At 39.2% G+C, this 17,334-nt stretch overlaps 1 protein-coding gene across 2 annotated transcripts in view; it reads left to right on the forward strand.

The window, feature by feature from the left end:
- The window catches only part of ATP8A2 (ATPase phospholipid transporting 8A2), a 311,266-nt gene that overhangs the window by 79,435 nt on the left and 214,497 nt on the right, over window positions 1–17,334 (forward strand). For both annotated transcript variants that reach the window (XM_015640721.1, XM_015640731.1), the window contains 6 exons: window positions 23–72; window positions 2,146–2,215; window positions 3,900–3,984; window positions 5,153–5,292; window positions 8,557–8,695; window positions 14,969–15,033. In XM_015640721.1, the coding sequence (XP_015496207.1) occupies window positions 23–72; window positions 2,146–2,215; window positions 3,900–3,984; window positions 5,153–5,292; window positions 8,557–8,695; window positions 14,969–15,033 (549 nt within the window). The remainder of the gene's footprint in view (window positions 1–22; window positions 73–2,145; window positions 2,216–3,899; window positions 3,985–5,152; window positions 5,293–8,556; window positions 8,696–14,968; window positions 15,034–17,334) is intronic.

Genomic DNA, 17,334 nt, shown 5'->3' on the forward strand with positions numbered 1-17,334 from the left:
TTTGTTTTGTTTTGTTTTTTAGCTGGGCAAAGAGAAAACCTTTGAAATTCTTAATGTGCTGGAGTTTTCCAGGTAGGTTTTCCTCTAATACATGAAATTCAGGGTAATAAGAAAACTCTTCTTACAAACAATGTTATTTAGAGTAAAAAATTACAACTTATATAGTAAAGAAGCAGAACTTCCTTAATTTTTGTCCTGCCCCTTCATCTTACTTCTGATGTACTATGAATGAGTTATAAACTGGTGGCTGTTGGCATGTGATCATAAAACTTTCTCCTGCAGCTCTGTTCATTTATTGAGAACTTGCTGGCCTGGAAGAGTCTTGCTGTGACTCATGGATATCCTGATTTGTCACTTGACTACTTCAAGAACATACTTTGAGATTGCACTTCTATAGTGCTTCTGCAAATTACTTTTTGAGTACATGGAAACTGCACCTGGAAGTGCCTTGTCTTAAGAACCATGCCAGCTATCAAAATATAAATATTGCAAGCACTCCTAATTTGTCAGACTCATTAGGATGGGCCTTGCTTGGGTAGCAAGAAGCTTTGATGAATCAGGCCCCTAAATGACTGGAAATAACAAGGTGCTTTCTCTTTGTCAGTTAATAAAGTTATTTCAGTTTGGATGGTGCTAGTCAGCATTCCTCTTTTTCTCTTGTTTATTTTCTGTTCTTGCTGGGGATTAAAACCTTGAGCTCTTGTTTTCTGCTGTCTTTGAGTTGGCTTGTTATGTTCTAAAGGACTATGTAAAACTAAAAGTAGGGATGATTTTCTTGTGTCCTGACTTACTTTGAAGATTATTCTTGAGTTCTTCCCTCTCTCCAGTCAGAATGCAGCTATTTAAGCTACTTCTGGGAAGTATCTGAAAAGGCACTGGAAGTGTCTTTGAGGGTTTGTGACAAGTTGACCGGCACTCTGGTGTCTGTAGGCAGGAATTTTCTGCTTGCATGCAGCAGAAAAAAGCTGTCTTAGTTCTCCTCTGTAGCACCTTCCTGCCTGACCACTGAGGGATTTCCTGTAATTAGTTTTCAAAAAGCACACAGAAGTTTCCCAGTGTCATTAGGATGTTGCTGAAATTCTGGGCACAGGTAACTGCTGTCCTTCTAACCTCTCTTCAGAAAGCCTCAGAGAGGATTTGTTTTGTCTGATGATACATGCCAAGAGCTTACCTTAGTGCACATGAAAAGTTACTACATTTCTCAAAGCAACCTCAAGAGGAGAAGGAAGGTTGCTCTACACTCTGTACATCTTGGGAAAAACATAATGAGGAAGGAGGGTGCTTCCAAGTTGGTCCTTTTGCTGAGGAAAAGATTTATATGAAACTACATGTTCTTAGGGTTCCCTTGATGAGATTTGATTTGTTTGCCTCTGCCTCTTGGTAGCTGTGGGATTTTTACAGTGGCTCTTTTGGAGGAGAGATTGATAAGTAAAACATCAAAACTTCTTTAAAAAAAATTGTCCTTGCCTGCCTTCCTTTGTTAAATGTTGGTGTACACTATGCTACTCTCTCTATATTTTTTTTTTTTTTTAAGATACGTGCCAAACTTGAGGTCCTGTCCTTGCTCAGGGGATCTGTCTTACTTCTGTTTAATTCCAACTGTGTGGGTCTAATTAGACCAATATAAAGAATTCACAGAGGCCAAGAACTGGTCTATATTCCTTTTGATGATGTTTTTACTTTGTTTTGAGTTAGGAAGTTAAATAACTTCCCTTGTCAGTGGATGGTTTTTTCAATATCTCTTATGTCTATAATAAAGACATAATCAGCCTTAATGATTCCATTTCTAGAGTTCCCAAAGCAATTTTGATTGAGGAATAAGGAAAAACTGAGAGAGAATAATGAGAATAAGTGTGACTCCCCTTCTTTCAAGACAATTTTATGCTATCTTGCTCTTTTTCAAATTCTTGCTCACATTTGGGCATAAGTCTGGAGTGCTTGCCAATGGGAGACATGAGGCTGAAGCTGGAAATAGGCAATTTAATATATCTCCTTGTGGTCAAGGGTTATGGGATCTTAAGTTACTGCTGCTGTATCCCGTTTAATCTCAGATGCACGAAACACATCTAAGAAAATTCACTGGTTAGTACAGGAATTACTCTTCACCACTTTGACTAATGAAAGCAAATATTTTTCTTTCAATAGCAACAGGAAGAGAATGTCAGTGATTGTTCGAACTCCGGCAGGACAGCTACGTCTCTACTGCAAAGGGGCTGTAAGTAATTATGCTGCCTAATGGAGAACACTGCCAGTTATTGTTTCAACAGCTGTGGCTGATGCTGACATTTCATGTCTCATACATAATACCTGTTGGCTTTCTGTTTAGGGCCAAGTGATTTAAGAGAGCTGTCATTCCTGCTCTGACTCCTTTTGCAGGCTGGAAGACTGCTATGCTTTGTACTGCCCAGCTGAAATCCTGAAACTAATGGGAGCAGTACCCTTACTTCAGCAAAGTTAGGGCTTCAACCAGCTGTGCAGCAGGAGTTCAGGAGCTGGAGTAAATGCTGTTGTCTGAATTTATAACACTAAAATTTATTCTCAAGTGCTTGGCTCTTGATCTGGCTTTTTTGCATCTCTGCACCTGCTGTTATTTGTCATCATGACTTGCACCATGTTGTGCTTCTGTCTTCACTGACAAGAGCAATAACTTAGCACAGTACAAAGGCTCCAAAACTAGCATTGTCAACAGCCAGAGAGTGGTTCTAATTTCAGTGGAAAACTATGGAGCTGGCTTTTTGCAGCAGGGAAAAACTCCTTCTGACCTCTGCGAGGATCTGGTTTACTTGAATTTGTCATGACGTATAGATCAGTGTTCACTACTCCATTGCTTCCATTTACCTCCCCTGATTTGATAAAGATGTGCTGGCTTCATGCTGGTGTGGTGAAGTGAATTAAGTCTGCTGCCATTGTGTGGTAGTTCACAGTTGTATGCCTAATAGGACCACACAGACTTGCAACTTGCTTGTTCATGCTGTGCCTGAGTTCACACCGTTCTTTGGAGTGTGGCACTGGAAGGGACAGAGATCAGGAGGGTTTGCTGTACAAAATTTCTTGCTGTTTTCTGTATGAGCAGACCTAGATGTACTAATGTGCTGCATCTGCCACTCGTGAACTTTAAGTTAACTGACTATTCTGCATTAACTCTTCCATGTTCTGGTAGTTATCCTCTGTCCTGTTGCTTCCATAATAATTAGATTTGTATGCCTTTCTCTAATGAATGTTAGATGTAGGTCTGTTTAGTTTAAGAGCAGATGTCTGAGTAGGGTTTCTGTATTACATGTGTTTGTAGAACTTGTTCTGGTAGTTATAAATAAAATCCAGAGACTCTAGATATGTAGATGATGCTGTATGTTGATTTCAGCTGTTAGTTGGGCTTTTTCAATGGTTCTTTGATTTACTGATAAAGAAAGCTGCTGCAGGAAAAAGGTTGTTTCTGAGAGAATGCTGTGGTGGAAAATGATAAATGTTTCTGCCTTTTGTTTTTTAACATCAACGGGAATCTTTTCTAGAAAGGATTGCAGGAAACTCTACTGCATGGGACTGCAATATATGCTGAATAAGACCAGACATTTGTATTGTCTGAAAGTCAATATATTGGCTTGGTAATTTATGGAGAAGTGTTCTGTACTGCCCAGTGATGAGGACCTCTTTATGGAAAGGGGAGGAGGACAGAGTGTGCTTCTGTTCCTATTATTTAAAATGGATGCAGTATCTGTGCCACTGGGTACAATTCAAATTAATTACTCAATCAGAGTCTCTAAACCCCAAGTATATTGTAAATACAGTTTTGTTTTTGATATTAGCAAGTCCATTCAGGTTGCATCTCTTGAGCTTTTAAATACACAAATGGCAACTTCATATATAGACTTACTCTGTTGTAATGAATTTGGTTTTAATAGGATAATGTAATTTTTGAGAGGCTTTCAAAAGATTCCCAGTATATGGAACAAACACTGTGCCATCTTGAATACTTCGCAACGGAAGGTAAGAAAACCAGCATGCCATGAGAATTCAGTTTATGAAATTATTTGCAGCATCTCCTGCGTTGTCTAAGCTCTGTGGTGTTAACTAAGATGATGATGATTGTGAAGATAAATCAAGATGGGGTGTGTTATAAGCAAATTAACAACTGTAGGTTGATTTCAACTGTAAGGATTTTTTCCGACTTCTGTGTGATTTCAGTAGGGAAGTGGAATTTGGAAGGAAAAGATAGTGTTCTGTATCTCCATGATGAAGGGAAAGGGCATGAGTTGTATTGCCCAGAACAACTCGGTTACTTTGGAGTTGGAGGTGTTTTTACCAGGTGTAGAAGTTAGATGTCAGTGTCTCTGGCTTTACGAAGCAGAGTGTCAACCTGAACATGCTGGGAGGTCTGGTAGATGAGATATCAAAGATGATTTGTGGTGGTCTGTGAGGCCTTTGACTGACTCTGTTCACTGGGAAGCACTGGGCTTTGTTCCTTCTTCTGCTATAGCATAGGATACCTGAGTTACAGTAAAACCATGAACCAGTGTTTTTCTTTCAAAATCTTGAAACATCATTGAGCTTTTAATTTTTTTTTTGTTTTGCAGACTTCATGTTCCCAGTAATGGAACTTTTGTGTTTTATGATACACACTCCTTTTCTGCTTGATTCGTGATAGAAAAAAAAATCATGACTTCTCTGTGTTAATTTTTGTCAGTGGTCCAATAAATTGGTTTTTATACTTCATGGACCCTCTCCACTATACTAACACTCGTTATTACTGAGAGTTACATTGGTACACTGAGGGAAAACACAGGCTCAAAGGAAGCATGTGCAGGGTGTTTGACTAAGTAATATCACAAATCGCAGTATGTAGCCTGTTCTTTGTAAATATACATGAAAAGCAAGCTTGCTTTTATACTTAATAAAAAGTTTTTGTCCAATGCTCTCTTGATTTGCACCAACATTAGTGGCCGAAATGAACCAGATTTACATTTACATTTGTGGAAGTCCAAGTGCTTAAAAAAATGTACTGGGAGATTTTGTGGAATCCAGAGTTTAACAGTGTGTGTTAGAAGCTCTGGTTGTTCCAGCATGAGGCTTAGAATTTAGCATTTGTTGCATATGAATTAGTTGATAATACTCAATATAATTTTACTGTGGGTAATGGCTGTCTTCTGTTTTGCAGGTCTGAGGACGTTGTGCATTGCTTATGCTGATCTGTCAGAGAAGTCTTACAGAGAGTGGTTGAATGTCTACAATGAATCCAGTACGGTTCTGAAAGACAGAACTCAGAAGCTAGAGGAGTGCTATGAGATCATTGAAAAGGTAAAACATACTTTTTTGATGATCTGATAAAGATTCCCTTATATGTGTATTTTCCAGTGGAATTTGGACTTTATACAATGAAATAAACTGTTAATTTCATAGATGGGAAACTGAAAAGTTGTTCTCAGATGGTAACCTTTTCAGTCAACAGTTTTAATCTGTAAATTTGAGATCAATTTACGGATAAAAGAGTAGTTTCTACTTAAAACACCTTTTCTCACACTTTTTTTTATCTTCCTGTTTTTATGTAAGGTTGTTGTGACTTGATAAAGATAATATATGTAAATTACTGTGTTACATGAAGTTCCCATCTACTAGGATATGAAGAGATTAATTCCTTTTCATGCAGCAGTCAACTGTTACTGAAGGTTGTTGTAGGCACGATGTAGGGGTCACCAAAAGCTGTAGGAGCATGGGTTAAAAAAAAGATGAAAACCTGCAGTCCATGCAAATTCTTAATTTCAGAAGGGGAAATAGGTGCCAGAGAACCTATTTGAAACGCTGATCCTACAGTGAATGAAATGTTAAAATATCAGCGCTAGGGGCCAGTGTTTCTCTGAGCCTTGTTGGTCTTGCTGCTTTCAGAAGTGCTGGTAGTTGCACTCCTCACCTGCACAGATTCATGCTCTTCCCTCTTAACCCAGGTATTTAATTTTATTTAGTGGTTTCTTTAAAGCACATTTTGAACTTCAATATCTTTTTTAATTAATATTAACATACTGCTTAGGTTCTGGAGCACTGTTGTTTATTGAAGTTACTTGGGGTAAATCATAGATTTATAGAATGGCCTGGTTTGGAAGGGGCCGTAAAGATCCAATCCTCCATGTCCCATGGCAAGAGACACCTTTCACTAGGCCAGGTTGCTAGAGCTCCATCCAACCTGGCCTTGATGACTTCCAGGGATGAGGCAGCCATAAAGAGGTCAAGACTAGGATAGGAGTTAATTTTCAGAGGGTAAAAGAAAAGCTCCAAGAACTCTTTCAGTAAGAGCTGAAGATTTGGTCTTCCTTTTCCAAGTCATGCTTGAAATGTTTTTTTGTGTTGATAGTGTGTCAGTAACAGTGTGGTTATTTCATCCTTGCTATTGAGGGTTGGGGTAGGTCCTTTTGGCTTTCTGCTTCTTGCACTCATACTCTTCTGTTGTCACCAAGGTGAAAAATGGACGTTGGTTTTGCTGTACTTTAAAATGTGTTCTCAAGCTTTAGATCATTTTTGGTCGTCTACTTTCTGCCTTTTTCACAATTTAGTATCTTGTTGAAGAAAAAAGGGAACTCATGAGTGGGTTGTAGAATTGGAGTTAGGAACTATCCACTGTATACCTTGCTGTTAACATTTGCTTGCTGGTCATGCCAAGAAGCAGGCCTTACAGATAAACTGGCATTTGGCTGTAACACAAAATATAATGTATTTTAACAGGCTGGGTTTTTTTCATCTAAGGGCTTAAATGAGACCAAGAGAACTACTTTTTTCAGTCTGTGTGCTGAGATTGCTGGATCACAGTACAGGTGAATGTGTGGAGACAAACTTGAACTGACTTCCTTCCACAGCCATAAGCATATGAGGCTCAGAAGGCTTCAGCAGGTGCAGTGGTAACTTCCCTGCTCAGGTAGCTCAGCCATGCTGATCCCTGTGCTGTCATGTGTGACATCTTAGCAAGTGATTTTTGGTAAAAAGAGACTGTCTGCAATTGCACACTTGGATTATATTTGGAACCTTCAAATGCTGCTGGCATCAGCAGAGCTGATGTTTCACTGAGAGGCTGGAGAGTGCTAAAGCACAGGGACTTGCACAAGTAGATTCTGCTACATTTGTCCGCTGAATCTCATAGCAAAAATGAAGTTCTGTCAAGAGTTGTGACTAATGCCAGCTTACACATTGTATGGAGATTTTCCCTTCTGTTCTTTAGGCATGCTTAGATGCATACATGTGAGAGCTGCTTTGAATGCCCTCTCCATGGAATCATGATAAGGTTTGTGTTGGAAGGGGCCCTTCAAGATCATATAGTTGTACCCCCACCCCCAGCTATGGTCTTTCACTAGACCATGATGCTCAGATCTCTGTCCAGCCTGGCCTGAAACACTTCTAGGGATGGATCCATCACTTCTGTGGGCAAACCTGTTCCAGTGTCTCACCACTCTCATTATGAAACAGTCACTTCTTTATGCCTGGACTAAATATACCCCCTTTCAGTTTAAAACCATCCCCTCCTGTCCCGCCACTGCTGGCCTTGGTAAACAGTCTTTATTCATTTTTCTTATAAGCCTACTTTTTATATAGAAAGGTCACAGTAAGATCATGCTGAAGCCTCATCATTCCCAGGCTGAACAAGAGTAACTTGCCTTATTACTTCTGTTCGTTTGTCTTCATTTCTGTTAAATAATTTTAGTTCCTGCAAAGAATAGAATATAGTGCCTTTTTCTCTGCAATTTCTGAAATGATACAGTATGCCTAAACTTAGTGCAATTTGTTTTAAGTTGAACATATGTAAGGAATCATTAAAAAATGCTTTTAGAGATAAATTCTGAGTAGACCGTATCTTTTGACAAGGTTTTTAGCTGGTTTTTTGCCTGTGTTTTTTTGTTTTTTGTTTTTTTTTTTTTTACTGTAATATAGCCAAATCTCCTCAAGCAATTATTTTAGAATTGCCTGAGAAGATGACTAACACTGTAGTATTGAATTACTGTATGGGATATGTATTTCTGGCAGACATCTGTGTGTTGATTAGAGATACTTGGATTGATTGATGTTCATACCACTTCTATTATACAAATGTAATGATTAGATCCATAAATAGTTGCAATAATTTTTGCTTTGAATGATTGTATCCAGTCTGTATGTACACTTTCTAGGCGGAAATAAGTTTAAATGATGCGATGCCAAATAATTCTTGTTTTGTGAGCTTAAATATACAAACTGACTACTCATCATGTTGCTATGGTGATTAGTAAATGGTCTAGTATATATGGTCACCTATAGGCTAACTTTGGACTAGCTATAATGTCAATCAATTATTCTTGAAATGTTGCCATCTTTCTGATGAAAAACACTCTGTTCCATTCCATACCTCTTGAAATGTGAATTGTATGCAGGGGAAGTACAGAAGTAAAATAGCCACGCTAGAAATGTACTGTGGTATATATTGCTTGTCAAAGTGCACTATTAGCAGTGAGATGTAACATGCTGTCTTAATTCCTTTTTTGAGTATGTTCTAAACAGAGGTTTATCTTAAAAGAATTTGAGGGATTCTTTTTTTTTCCCCCCCAGGATTTGCTGCTTCTTGGAGCTACAGCCATTGAAGACCGCTTGCAAGCAGGTGTTCCAGAAACAATAGCCACACTAATAAAGGCAGAAATTAAGATATGGATTCTGACAGGTGACAAACAGGAAACAGCTCTCAATATAGGTATCCATCATTCTGGTTACTCTGAATTTGTGTGCTATGTAGCAGGTCACATCCAAGTTGTGCTGTGTGGGTTTTGAAATAGAATCAGGCCTGCTGCTCATAGAATGGTTCCTCGGTAGCAGAGCATAGCCTTGGGGAAGAGATTTTGTAGTGAAATCCTCACTATGAGTGTCAGGCTATATTCTTTTTTATTATTATTGTTTTAAGGCAAAAGGGACCTTTCTGCTCTTGGTCAAATGCAGTTGTAATGGAATGAATATATGTAACTGCTTTCTGATGGTAATAGGAGAACTCTACCAGGCTAATGTTTCAAAAACAGTTTCAGAGCTTTTTTATTTTTTTTCTTTTCTTACCGACTGCCTTTGAATAGAGTTTGGGATACAGTGGGAAATACAATAATGCAAAGCATGTATAGTTTTACAGCATCTTCCAAACCATGTCTGTGAATGTAGGTGGATTATATAAGCTTCAACAACTGACCCTGCTGTCCCCTTACAGCACATCTGTTAGTATGTAGGAAAGACTTGGTAAAGGGACATATCCTGATGTAGGCACACCCCATGTCATGCCACACCTCCCAAATGGCCCATCTTTGGCAATAGAATACCATGATGCTCTTGTGTGCTTTTTGATTGTTTTTCTCCCTATCCCTGGAAAGTCTGCCCAGAGAGGGGAAGACAGAGTTGCACTCTTGTGATTTGACATCTCACCTAAGTTCAGTTAAAGTGCATTTTAGTTCTGCTAGGAACAGCCTGAAATGCACCCAGACCTGTCTGTACAGTTGTAAATGTAAAAAGCTTAATTGGTTACATTATTCATATAATTAGGGTCAGTATGAGCTCAAAAAGACTGAAGAAATAGCTCCTTTAACACAAGGCAACATATGTTGCTAAGGTTCCACAATTGCATTTAGATTTGCGGATTAGTCTGTTTAGATGTGTAGATTAAAAGGAACTTTAACAGCATAGGTTGCTTTCTCAAACTCATTCAAGATTCTCTATCAATTATGTTCTGTAAATGAACATAGATTATTTTTGGGAAATTTTGGGCATTTGCCTTTTATTGTTTTAGTCTGGTTAGTATTATTTTAAATTTTTTTTCTGTTTTGGTTGACTCAGTGAAATTTCAGAATGTAGTCTGCTTGACTGACTAGAATTTTTTTGTGCTTCTCAAAACCAGATCAAATTTCATGTGTCTTTGTATGTTGAAGGTGGTACCAAGAGGTGAAATAACTTGCTGACCTGATACAGGTGTAGTAGAAATGTAGTGGATGGTCTAAGGAGACAATTTGTTTAAAGGCTGGTGATCTGGTTTGAATCACAATCTGCAGATTTTCCTTTCTTTAAAAGCAGTAGTTAACTTGAGAAGGGAAACACCATCCTTTGACTAATTAAAAAAATGTAGCTACACATTTTGATGTAAGTAGCTGAAAAAAGTTGATATATTAACCAATAGCAGCTACCTTCAACACTAGTAAATGGGCTTATTCTGAAGACTGTGAAGGAGACTCACTTCCAGTTTTCTCTAAATCTGTTGGTTTGTTGTTTTTTTTATTATAGCAACTTGAGAAGAATAACAATCTCACTTAAAACTTTTAAATTATCCCTTAGTTTAAGGTACAGTTTGGTAGTAAAACTCTAACTTAATTTGCTTCACATTCAAGTTGACTTGAAAGAATAAACATTTGGCACCCTTCCAGTTTGTGTGTAACCTAATAAAACTGTAATAAACCTTCAACTTAAAACCCAATCCACGTGTGTACTATATGTTTCAGGTATAAATATGCTGTCTGGGGGGAGTAAAAAGCATTTTCACTTTCTCATTGTGTTTGGAGATTACGCTTATTGACTCTTGCTTGCCTTATGGACATGCATGTGTATTGAGCTCATGTGTAAGAGCATTTCAGCTCTTGGCAGCTCTGTCAAGGAGCTGGAGTACATTGTTCTTCCAGCTTCCTCTTGATTCTTTGGTTTTCAGAATTTGCATGTCTTTGTCTCTGGATGGTGTTCTTGACTTCTCTGGAGAGTCATGGTTGACCTTCCTGGGGTGGCTGTAAGCCTTTCACTCAGCCATGTGCTAGTCAATAGTTCTGCAAGTGAGGAGAGTGTTCATGATAAGCTTTAATACTGATCAATCATTTTAACTCTACCTCTTGAAAAGGAGGCTTCCAGGTTCAGAAGTATCTTTAAGCATGACCTGCAAAGAACTGTAGAGCACTTAACTTGCAGCTTCTTCCTTTTCTTCAATAGTCTGCAGACTCTGGGTCATCTTTGCCTTTCAGTGAGACAAAAACACCCATGATAGATTTCTATTTGCCACTATCCTGGTGCGTGGGACACTAACAGAACACCAGAACTGCTGTATTTCCAGCCAATCACTTCCCTGGGAAGAGATTTGTTTTCTGGGAATGGGCATATAGTGTTTACTCGAGTGTGTCCTTCCCTGAACCATGAATCAGTCCCTGAAGTTGAGCTGAATGCTGTTACCTAGGGTGTGCATAGATAGCTGCAAGCACTACCTTACAGTTGTTTGGGTTTGAGGTTGGAAGGGACCTTTTGAAGATACAGTCCTTCTGCTCTCTCCCTGACAGGGACATCTTTCATAAATCAGGTTGCTTAAAGCTCCATTCAGCCTGACCTTGAACACTTCCAGAGATGGAGCATCCATAACTTCTCTGGGCAACCTGTTCCAGTTTTGATACCCCCATCATAATAAATGTCTTCCTTATGTCTAGTCTAAACCTACCATCTTCCAGTTTGAAATGACTGGCCTTGACCAGACACTACAGGCCTTGGTAAAAACTCTAAGTCTTTGTTGTAATTCCCTTTTATGTATTGAAAGGTCTCTCCAGAACCATCTCTTCTTCTGCTTAAACAACCCCAAGTCTCATCCTGTTTTCATAGGAGAGCTGTTCCGGCCCTCTGATTGTGGCCTTCTTCTATACTCACTCTAACAGGTTCACATCTATCTCATGCTGGGCCTCCAGGGCTCGGTAGAGTACTCCTGGTAGAGTCTCATATTCAATTTTTCATCACTTAGGTACTTCTCAGTAGGGCTGCTTTCAGTCTGTTCATACCTCAGTCTGTCCTGGTAGATATTTGAGTGCTGCAGTACAGGTGCAGGACCTTGCACTTGGCCCTGTGGGATTTGACTAGGTTCTCACAGACCTGTTCCTCAAGTGGGTCAAAGTCCCTCTGGGTGGCATCACTTCTCTCCAGTGTTATTGAGGTCCACTGTTTAACTTCATGTTTTCTCAAGACTTGATGAGGTGTAGTTGGTCCCTCTTTCCCTGGTGAAGATACTGAAGGACCAGTCTCAGGGCTGGCCTGAGGGATGCTGCTCATCCCTGGTTTTCCTTTGAGTGTCGAGCCATTGACTGTCACTCTGTGGATGCAGGCATCCAGCCAATTCCTTACCCATCTAACAGTACATCCATCAGACCCCTAGCTTTCCAGTTTGGACACAAGAACACTTCCTGGTGATCTGTGCTTTATTTCAGTTCAGGAGACAAGCCATGCCAGCACACTTGCCTGTATCCCTATGCAAAGTTTGAACAGGGCGTTTGTGCCCTCTCTAAACACAGAGGGTAATCATCCTTCCCTCAGATGCTGGATTCTGTATGCCTGCAGTATGGATATGCCTGTGGGCTATGATCTTGAACTCTGGTTCAAGCAGTCTTTCTCCCAGGACACTTAAAGGAAAATAAGTCCCAGAAGTACCTAATTCATCTGCTTCATGGACTTTTAGTCAGACTTTTAAACTAAAGAGCTAGATATCAACTTACAGGTGTGGGTTGACATTTTATACCTCGCTTTGAACCAGCAGTTGATCTTATTTTACTCAGAAGCATTGACAAAAATACTTATCTTATAGTGCATTTTTGCTTGCTGTGTTAGTGTTGCCAGTAATAACTATTACAAAACTATTATAAAGCTTTAAAGTATTACTAGAAATGTCTAAAGTTACTACTTGTACTCCTACAGTTGCCAGCTACTTTGCTTTATAGTAGGGCTAGATTTTAACATCATCTTAGTTCTGAAATTTAACATGATGTTTAGATCTCCTATAAACCCTTGTTAGGCTTGACTTACATTCTCCTATTCCAGTCTTGATCTTTCTGTTTAAAGTGATGGCAAGATGCAAAATAGCTTCAGTTGCAGGATAAGTTCTTCTGTGTCCATAATTTCCAAGATGCACAGCAGAGCAACTGTTTTCCACAAGAATCTTTTTTCTTCCAGCTGGACTTCTAGAATGGCATCTTGCTCAATTTGGAAGAGGTAAAATGAAGCAGCGAGCAGTGGTTTAGAAATTACAGCTCACTATTGCAGCTGCTGTTCTAATCAAATGCTACTAGAAAATCCTTTTGAATTAGTTATGCTGAATTTGTAACAGCCTACTGCACAAGACTGTTGGTTTAGCCTAGAGAAAGAAAAAACCTGTTATGGAGGGAAGTACTTAAGTTCATAATATTCTCTTTTTCTCAATAAAAATAAGGAAGGTTTTTTTTAGCCTGGAACTAACTTTTAAAAATGGCAAACTGACTTGAGGAAAAAAAGTCAGTGTTTTGTCTGTAACTGTTGGAGGCTTGCTGCTCAGTTCTATACTACCACCTAAGATTTGATCACAGGCAGAATCAGAGGCTGTCTGCAAAGCTTTCATGTTGTAGGCTGCACGTCATTAGAACATATTTCATCCTTTTCCCAACAGGTGTTAGTTCAGTGTCATTCTGTATTGTTGTCTGAAGCAGAAATTAAACTTAGGTTCATTAGCATGTATTTGCAAGGTTGCATTTGATATTCATAGCCCACACAGCTGTGAAAATAGAGGAGAAACTGAACTTCTGCAGGTAATCAGACCTGCTGCCTGTGAGTGCCTGGCTATGATACAAGCATGTCTTCCACAAAGGAAGAAGAGGGATTTACTTTCTTGACAGAAGTCACACATGCAGACATGTTAACCCTGGATTATACCTACAAAACTAGCCCAATTATAAAAACTCTGTAGCCTGAGGAAATGATTTGCATTGCAATTGATGACCCAGTATGGCCTTTCTAAGGAAGCAAGAATCCCACAGTTGATTTCATGCCTCAGTTGTTCTCTTGCTGATGTAAGATATGGAAAGAGGCACTTCATCTTTTTACAGTGACTGTGGTGTTCAGCTTTTGAATCTGTCAGCCTTGCAGTGGTTCTTCACTGGGACATTACTCTTATACCGCAATACCCTCCAGTCTCTATTTAAGAAAAGTAAGAGACTTCCCAAGACCCCATTTTATTTAATAGCAATTTCTTAAACTGCTGTAATTAATTTCTCTAAAAAAAAAGTAGAAATAAATAAGAATTGTATTGTATTTCCTTTTCCCATGTAATACAGATGAGCAATAAAAGGTGCTTCAAATAAATTAATTCTCTGTTATTTTATGAAGGTGACATCACTATGCCAATCCCAAGTGAACTTGCATGAGCTTTTAGGATAATGTAGTGGAGTCAGTCTGATGCATTTGTCTCTTGCTGTTAATAGGAGCATAATTAACCTGTTTATTCTGCAAATGATTAAACTTTTATAAAAATAAGATATTTTTTTCTGTCTTGAGAGATTTTGTTTTGAATTTTGGTGTCCTAGGAAACGTACAGAATTGCCTTCTGGGTGCTCTCATTCTTTCATGTCCCAGTCCCACACGAAGAATAATCTAGTCCAATTATCTTGTGTCCATAGGAGTTGGTAAGGGGCTCTGAGTGTCATTGATCTATACTTCTTGATGAAGCTCAGAACCTTCCATGCTGAACACTCAGGAGTAAAAAATGCTCATGTAAGCTTTGTGTGGGCTAAGGGGGAACTGAGTAGCATTGACTGAAAACATGTGTGCACTTCAAGTGATCTGGCATAGATGCAACTGTGCCTTCAGATCTGTTCTTGTCACGTGCTGAAGGCAAACCTGCCTTCCTTTAGAACTTAAAAAAAAATAAAATTGATGCAGGGCTATAAGGCTGTATTTACTGCTTGCAGTTCACACAGTGTTTTCTTTAATTAAAACACTGCAAGTGATGTATTTGAAAATGCTATTAGAATGCAGCCTGTCTCTCAAATAAATCTGTCATATTGGAGTGTGTCCTATACACCAATGTTTCCAGCAGTCTGCCTGATAGGAGTAACTGCTCAAAAAATAAATTGTCATTTGACCTATTGGTGCTTATTTTAAGGTTGAGCTTGAACCTTAGGTAATCCTCCAAAAAGTAAGTCCTTGTGTTTTATTGTCTTTTTTTTCCCTCTTGCAGGGTACTCTTGCAGACTCATTTCACAGAGTATGTCTCTCATCCTGGTCAATGAAGATTCACTAGATGTAAGTAAGCAAATTCTGATGCAATTCTTGATGGAAGGAGGTGTTGCTAACAAGATGGAAAGTTGTCAAGCTTTCACACTGAATTTCCCTTGCTTATCCTTAGAGGTAGCAGGATAAACAGTTCATGCTGAAACACAGGGGTATTGTGTAAAGCATACTCCTGAGGTCTTCAGTCACAAACTCTACAAATCAAACCGAGGTCTCTGAATGAGCAACTTCTTAGGTGCGTGGGTTTGATTCTGCTGCAAACTGGAAAAATCTGCAGTATGCCATCAGGAATATAGTTAAGTTTAAGGTATAGATATAGGAATAACGTTTGAAGAAAACCTGCTTTTTGTTTCTTTGCATCTTCAGTATTGACAGCTCAATCCACACCTGCATTGTGAGTTTGTCTATGTACAGTAGCTTTTGAGACCTAAAATAAAAAGTGTTCTGCCATGGTTGCATGTTCCTCATAAATATGCCAAAATTAAATAGAAAAATCATATATTTATACAGTGAATCTTCCCAGGAGATCTTTCCATTTTGTGTGCTTCAATGTACATCAGTATTAAATATCACTTCAATATCTGATTTCTATTAGAGATATTTGTAGGACAGATGAAAGTACCTTTAATAGGCAACATCTGACATTTGCATTTAGAATTGGCAGCTTGACTGGATGGGAGATGCAAAGCCTGTGTCTTGGAGTACCAGAGGAGTTACTGGATGTCTGCAAATCTGGTTAAGAGGGTAATACTACTGTGGCAAAAGTATCACCGGCTGTTATTTTCCAGTTTCCAGCCTTGATGTGATTCCAATAACTTTGTGTGTAGAAAACTTTGCTCACAGAATCCAGCTATAAATGGCATTGGAAATTTGTCAGTAAACATGAAAACTAGTGGAAGCTTTCAGAACATGACCTTACACCCCCAGCGTGTTTGCCAATGGCAGCAAGGCTGTGGGGTGCAGTTGGCACACTGGAGGGAAGGGATGCAGTCCAGAGGGATTTGGACAGGCTTGAGAGGTGGGCCTGTGTGAGCTTCATGAAGTTCAACAAGGCCAAGTGCAAGGTGCTGAATGTGGGTTGGGGCAGTCTCAGGCACAAGTCCAGGCTGGAAGGAGAATGGATTGAGAGCAGCCCTGAGGGAAAAGACTTGGGGCTGTTTGGACAAAAAGCTCCGTATGACCCAGCAAAGTACACTCACAGCCTAGAAAGCCAAAGGCATCCTGGGCTGCATCCAAAGAATCACAGCCAGCAGGTTGAGGGAGATGGTTCTCCCCCTCTACTCTGCTCTTGGGAGACTTGACCTGGAGTGCTGTGTTCAGCTCTGGGGCTTCCAACACAAGAAACATGTGGACCTCTTGGAATGAGTTCAGAGGAGGGGCCACTAAGTTGACCAGAGGTTTGAAGCGCCTCTGCTAAGAGGACAGGCTGAGAGATTTGGGGCTGTTCAACCTGGAGAAGAGTTTGGAGAGACCTTTATGGCACCTTGCAGTATCCAAAGGAGACCTACAAGGGAGCTGGAGAGGGACTCTTTACAGGGACATGTAGTAATTGGACAAGGGGGAATGGCCTTAAGGTGAAAGAGGGCAGGTTTAGATTAGATGTTAGGAAGGAATTCTTTACTGTTAGGATGGTGAGACACTGGAACAAGTTGCCCAGAGAGACAGTGGACTCCCTATCCCTGGAGGTATTCAAGATTAGGCTGGATGGGGCTTTGAGAGCAACCTGGTGAAGTGGAAGGTATCCTTGCCCATGACAGGGGAGTCAGATTATCTTTAAGGTCTGTTTCAACTCTAACTTTTCCATGATTCTATGAAAGCAAAATCAAAAAAAAAACAAAAAAAAAAAAAAAAAAAAAAAGGAAATGGAGAACAATGGCATGTCAGATGAGAAAAGAAACTCATTATTGATATATATAGTTGCTGGCCTTTGAAGAAAATCTTATCATATGATGCATCATGAATTTGAAGATCAATGATAGTTTAGCTCAGATAACCTGTATTTTTCTAAAACATGAGTACAAACTTATGGAGCTTCTGAACTGGTACATCAAAAATGCTTTGTATTACTCTTTCTTTCCATCTAAAGTAAATCTATGGGTTATCTTTTATTGCCATTTTAAATGTAGAATTGGATTTTATATACATTTGTATATAGAACTTAGGTTTTGTTAATAATTGCCTCTATTTATTTTGTTCTAACATGTCTTTAGGTACTTATTGCCAATTTTTCAGTATGAGATCTCCATAGTAATATTTATTTTGTGCTGCACCTCCAACAAAAATTTTTACTTCTGTTCAAGTGAGCCTAAAATC

The sequence above is a fragment of the Parus major genome, chromosome 1 (assembly GCF_001522545.3).
Source record: "Parus major isolate Abel chromosome 1, Parus_major1.1, whole genome shotgun sequence".
Lineage (NCBI taxonomy): Eukaryota > Metazoa > Chordata > Aves > Passeriformes > Paridae > Parus > Parus major.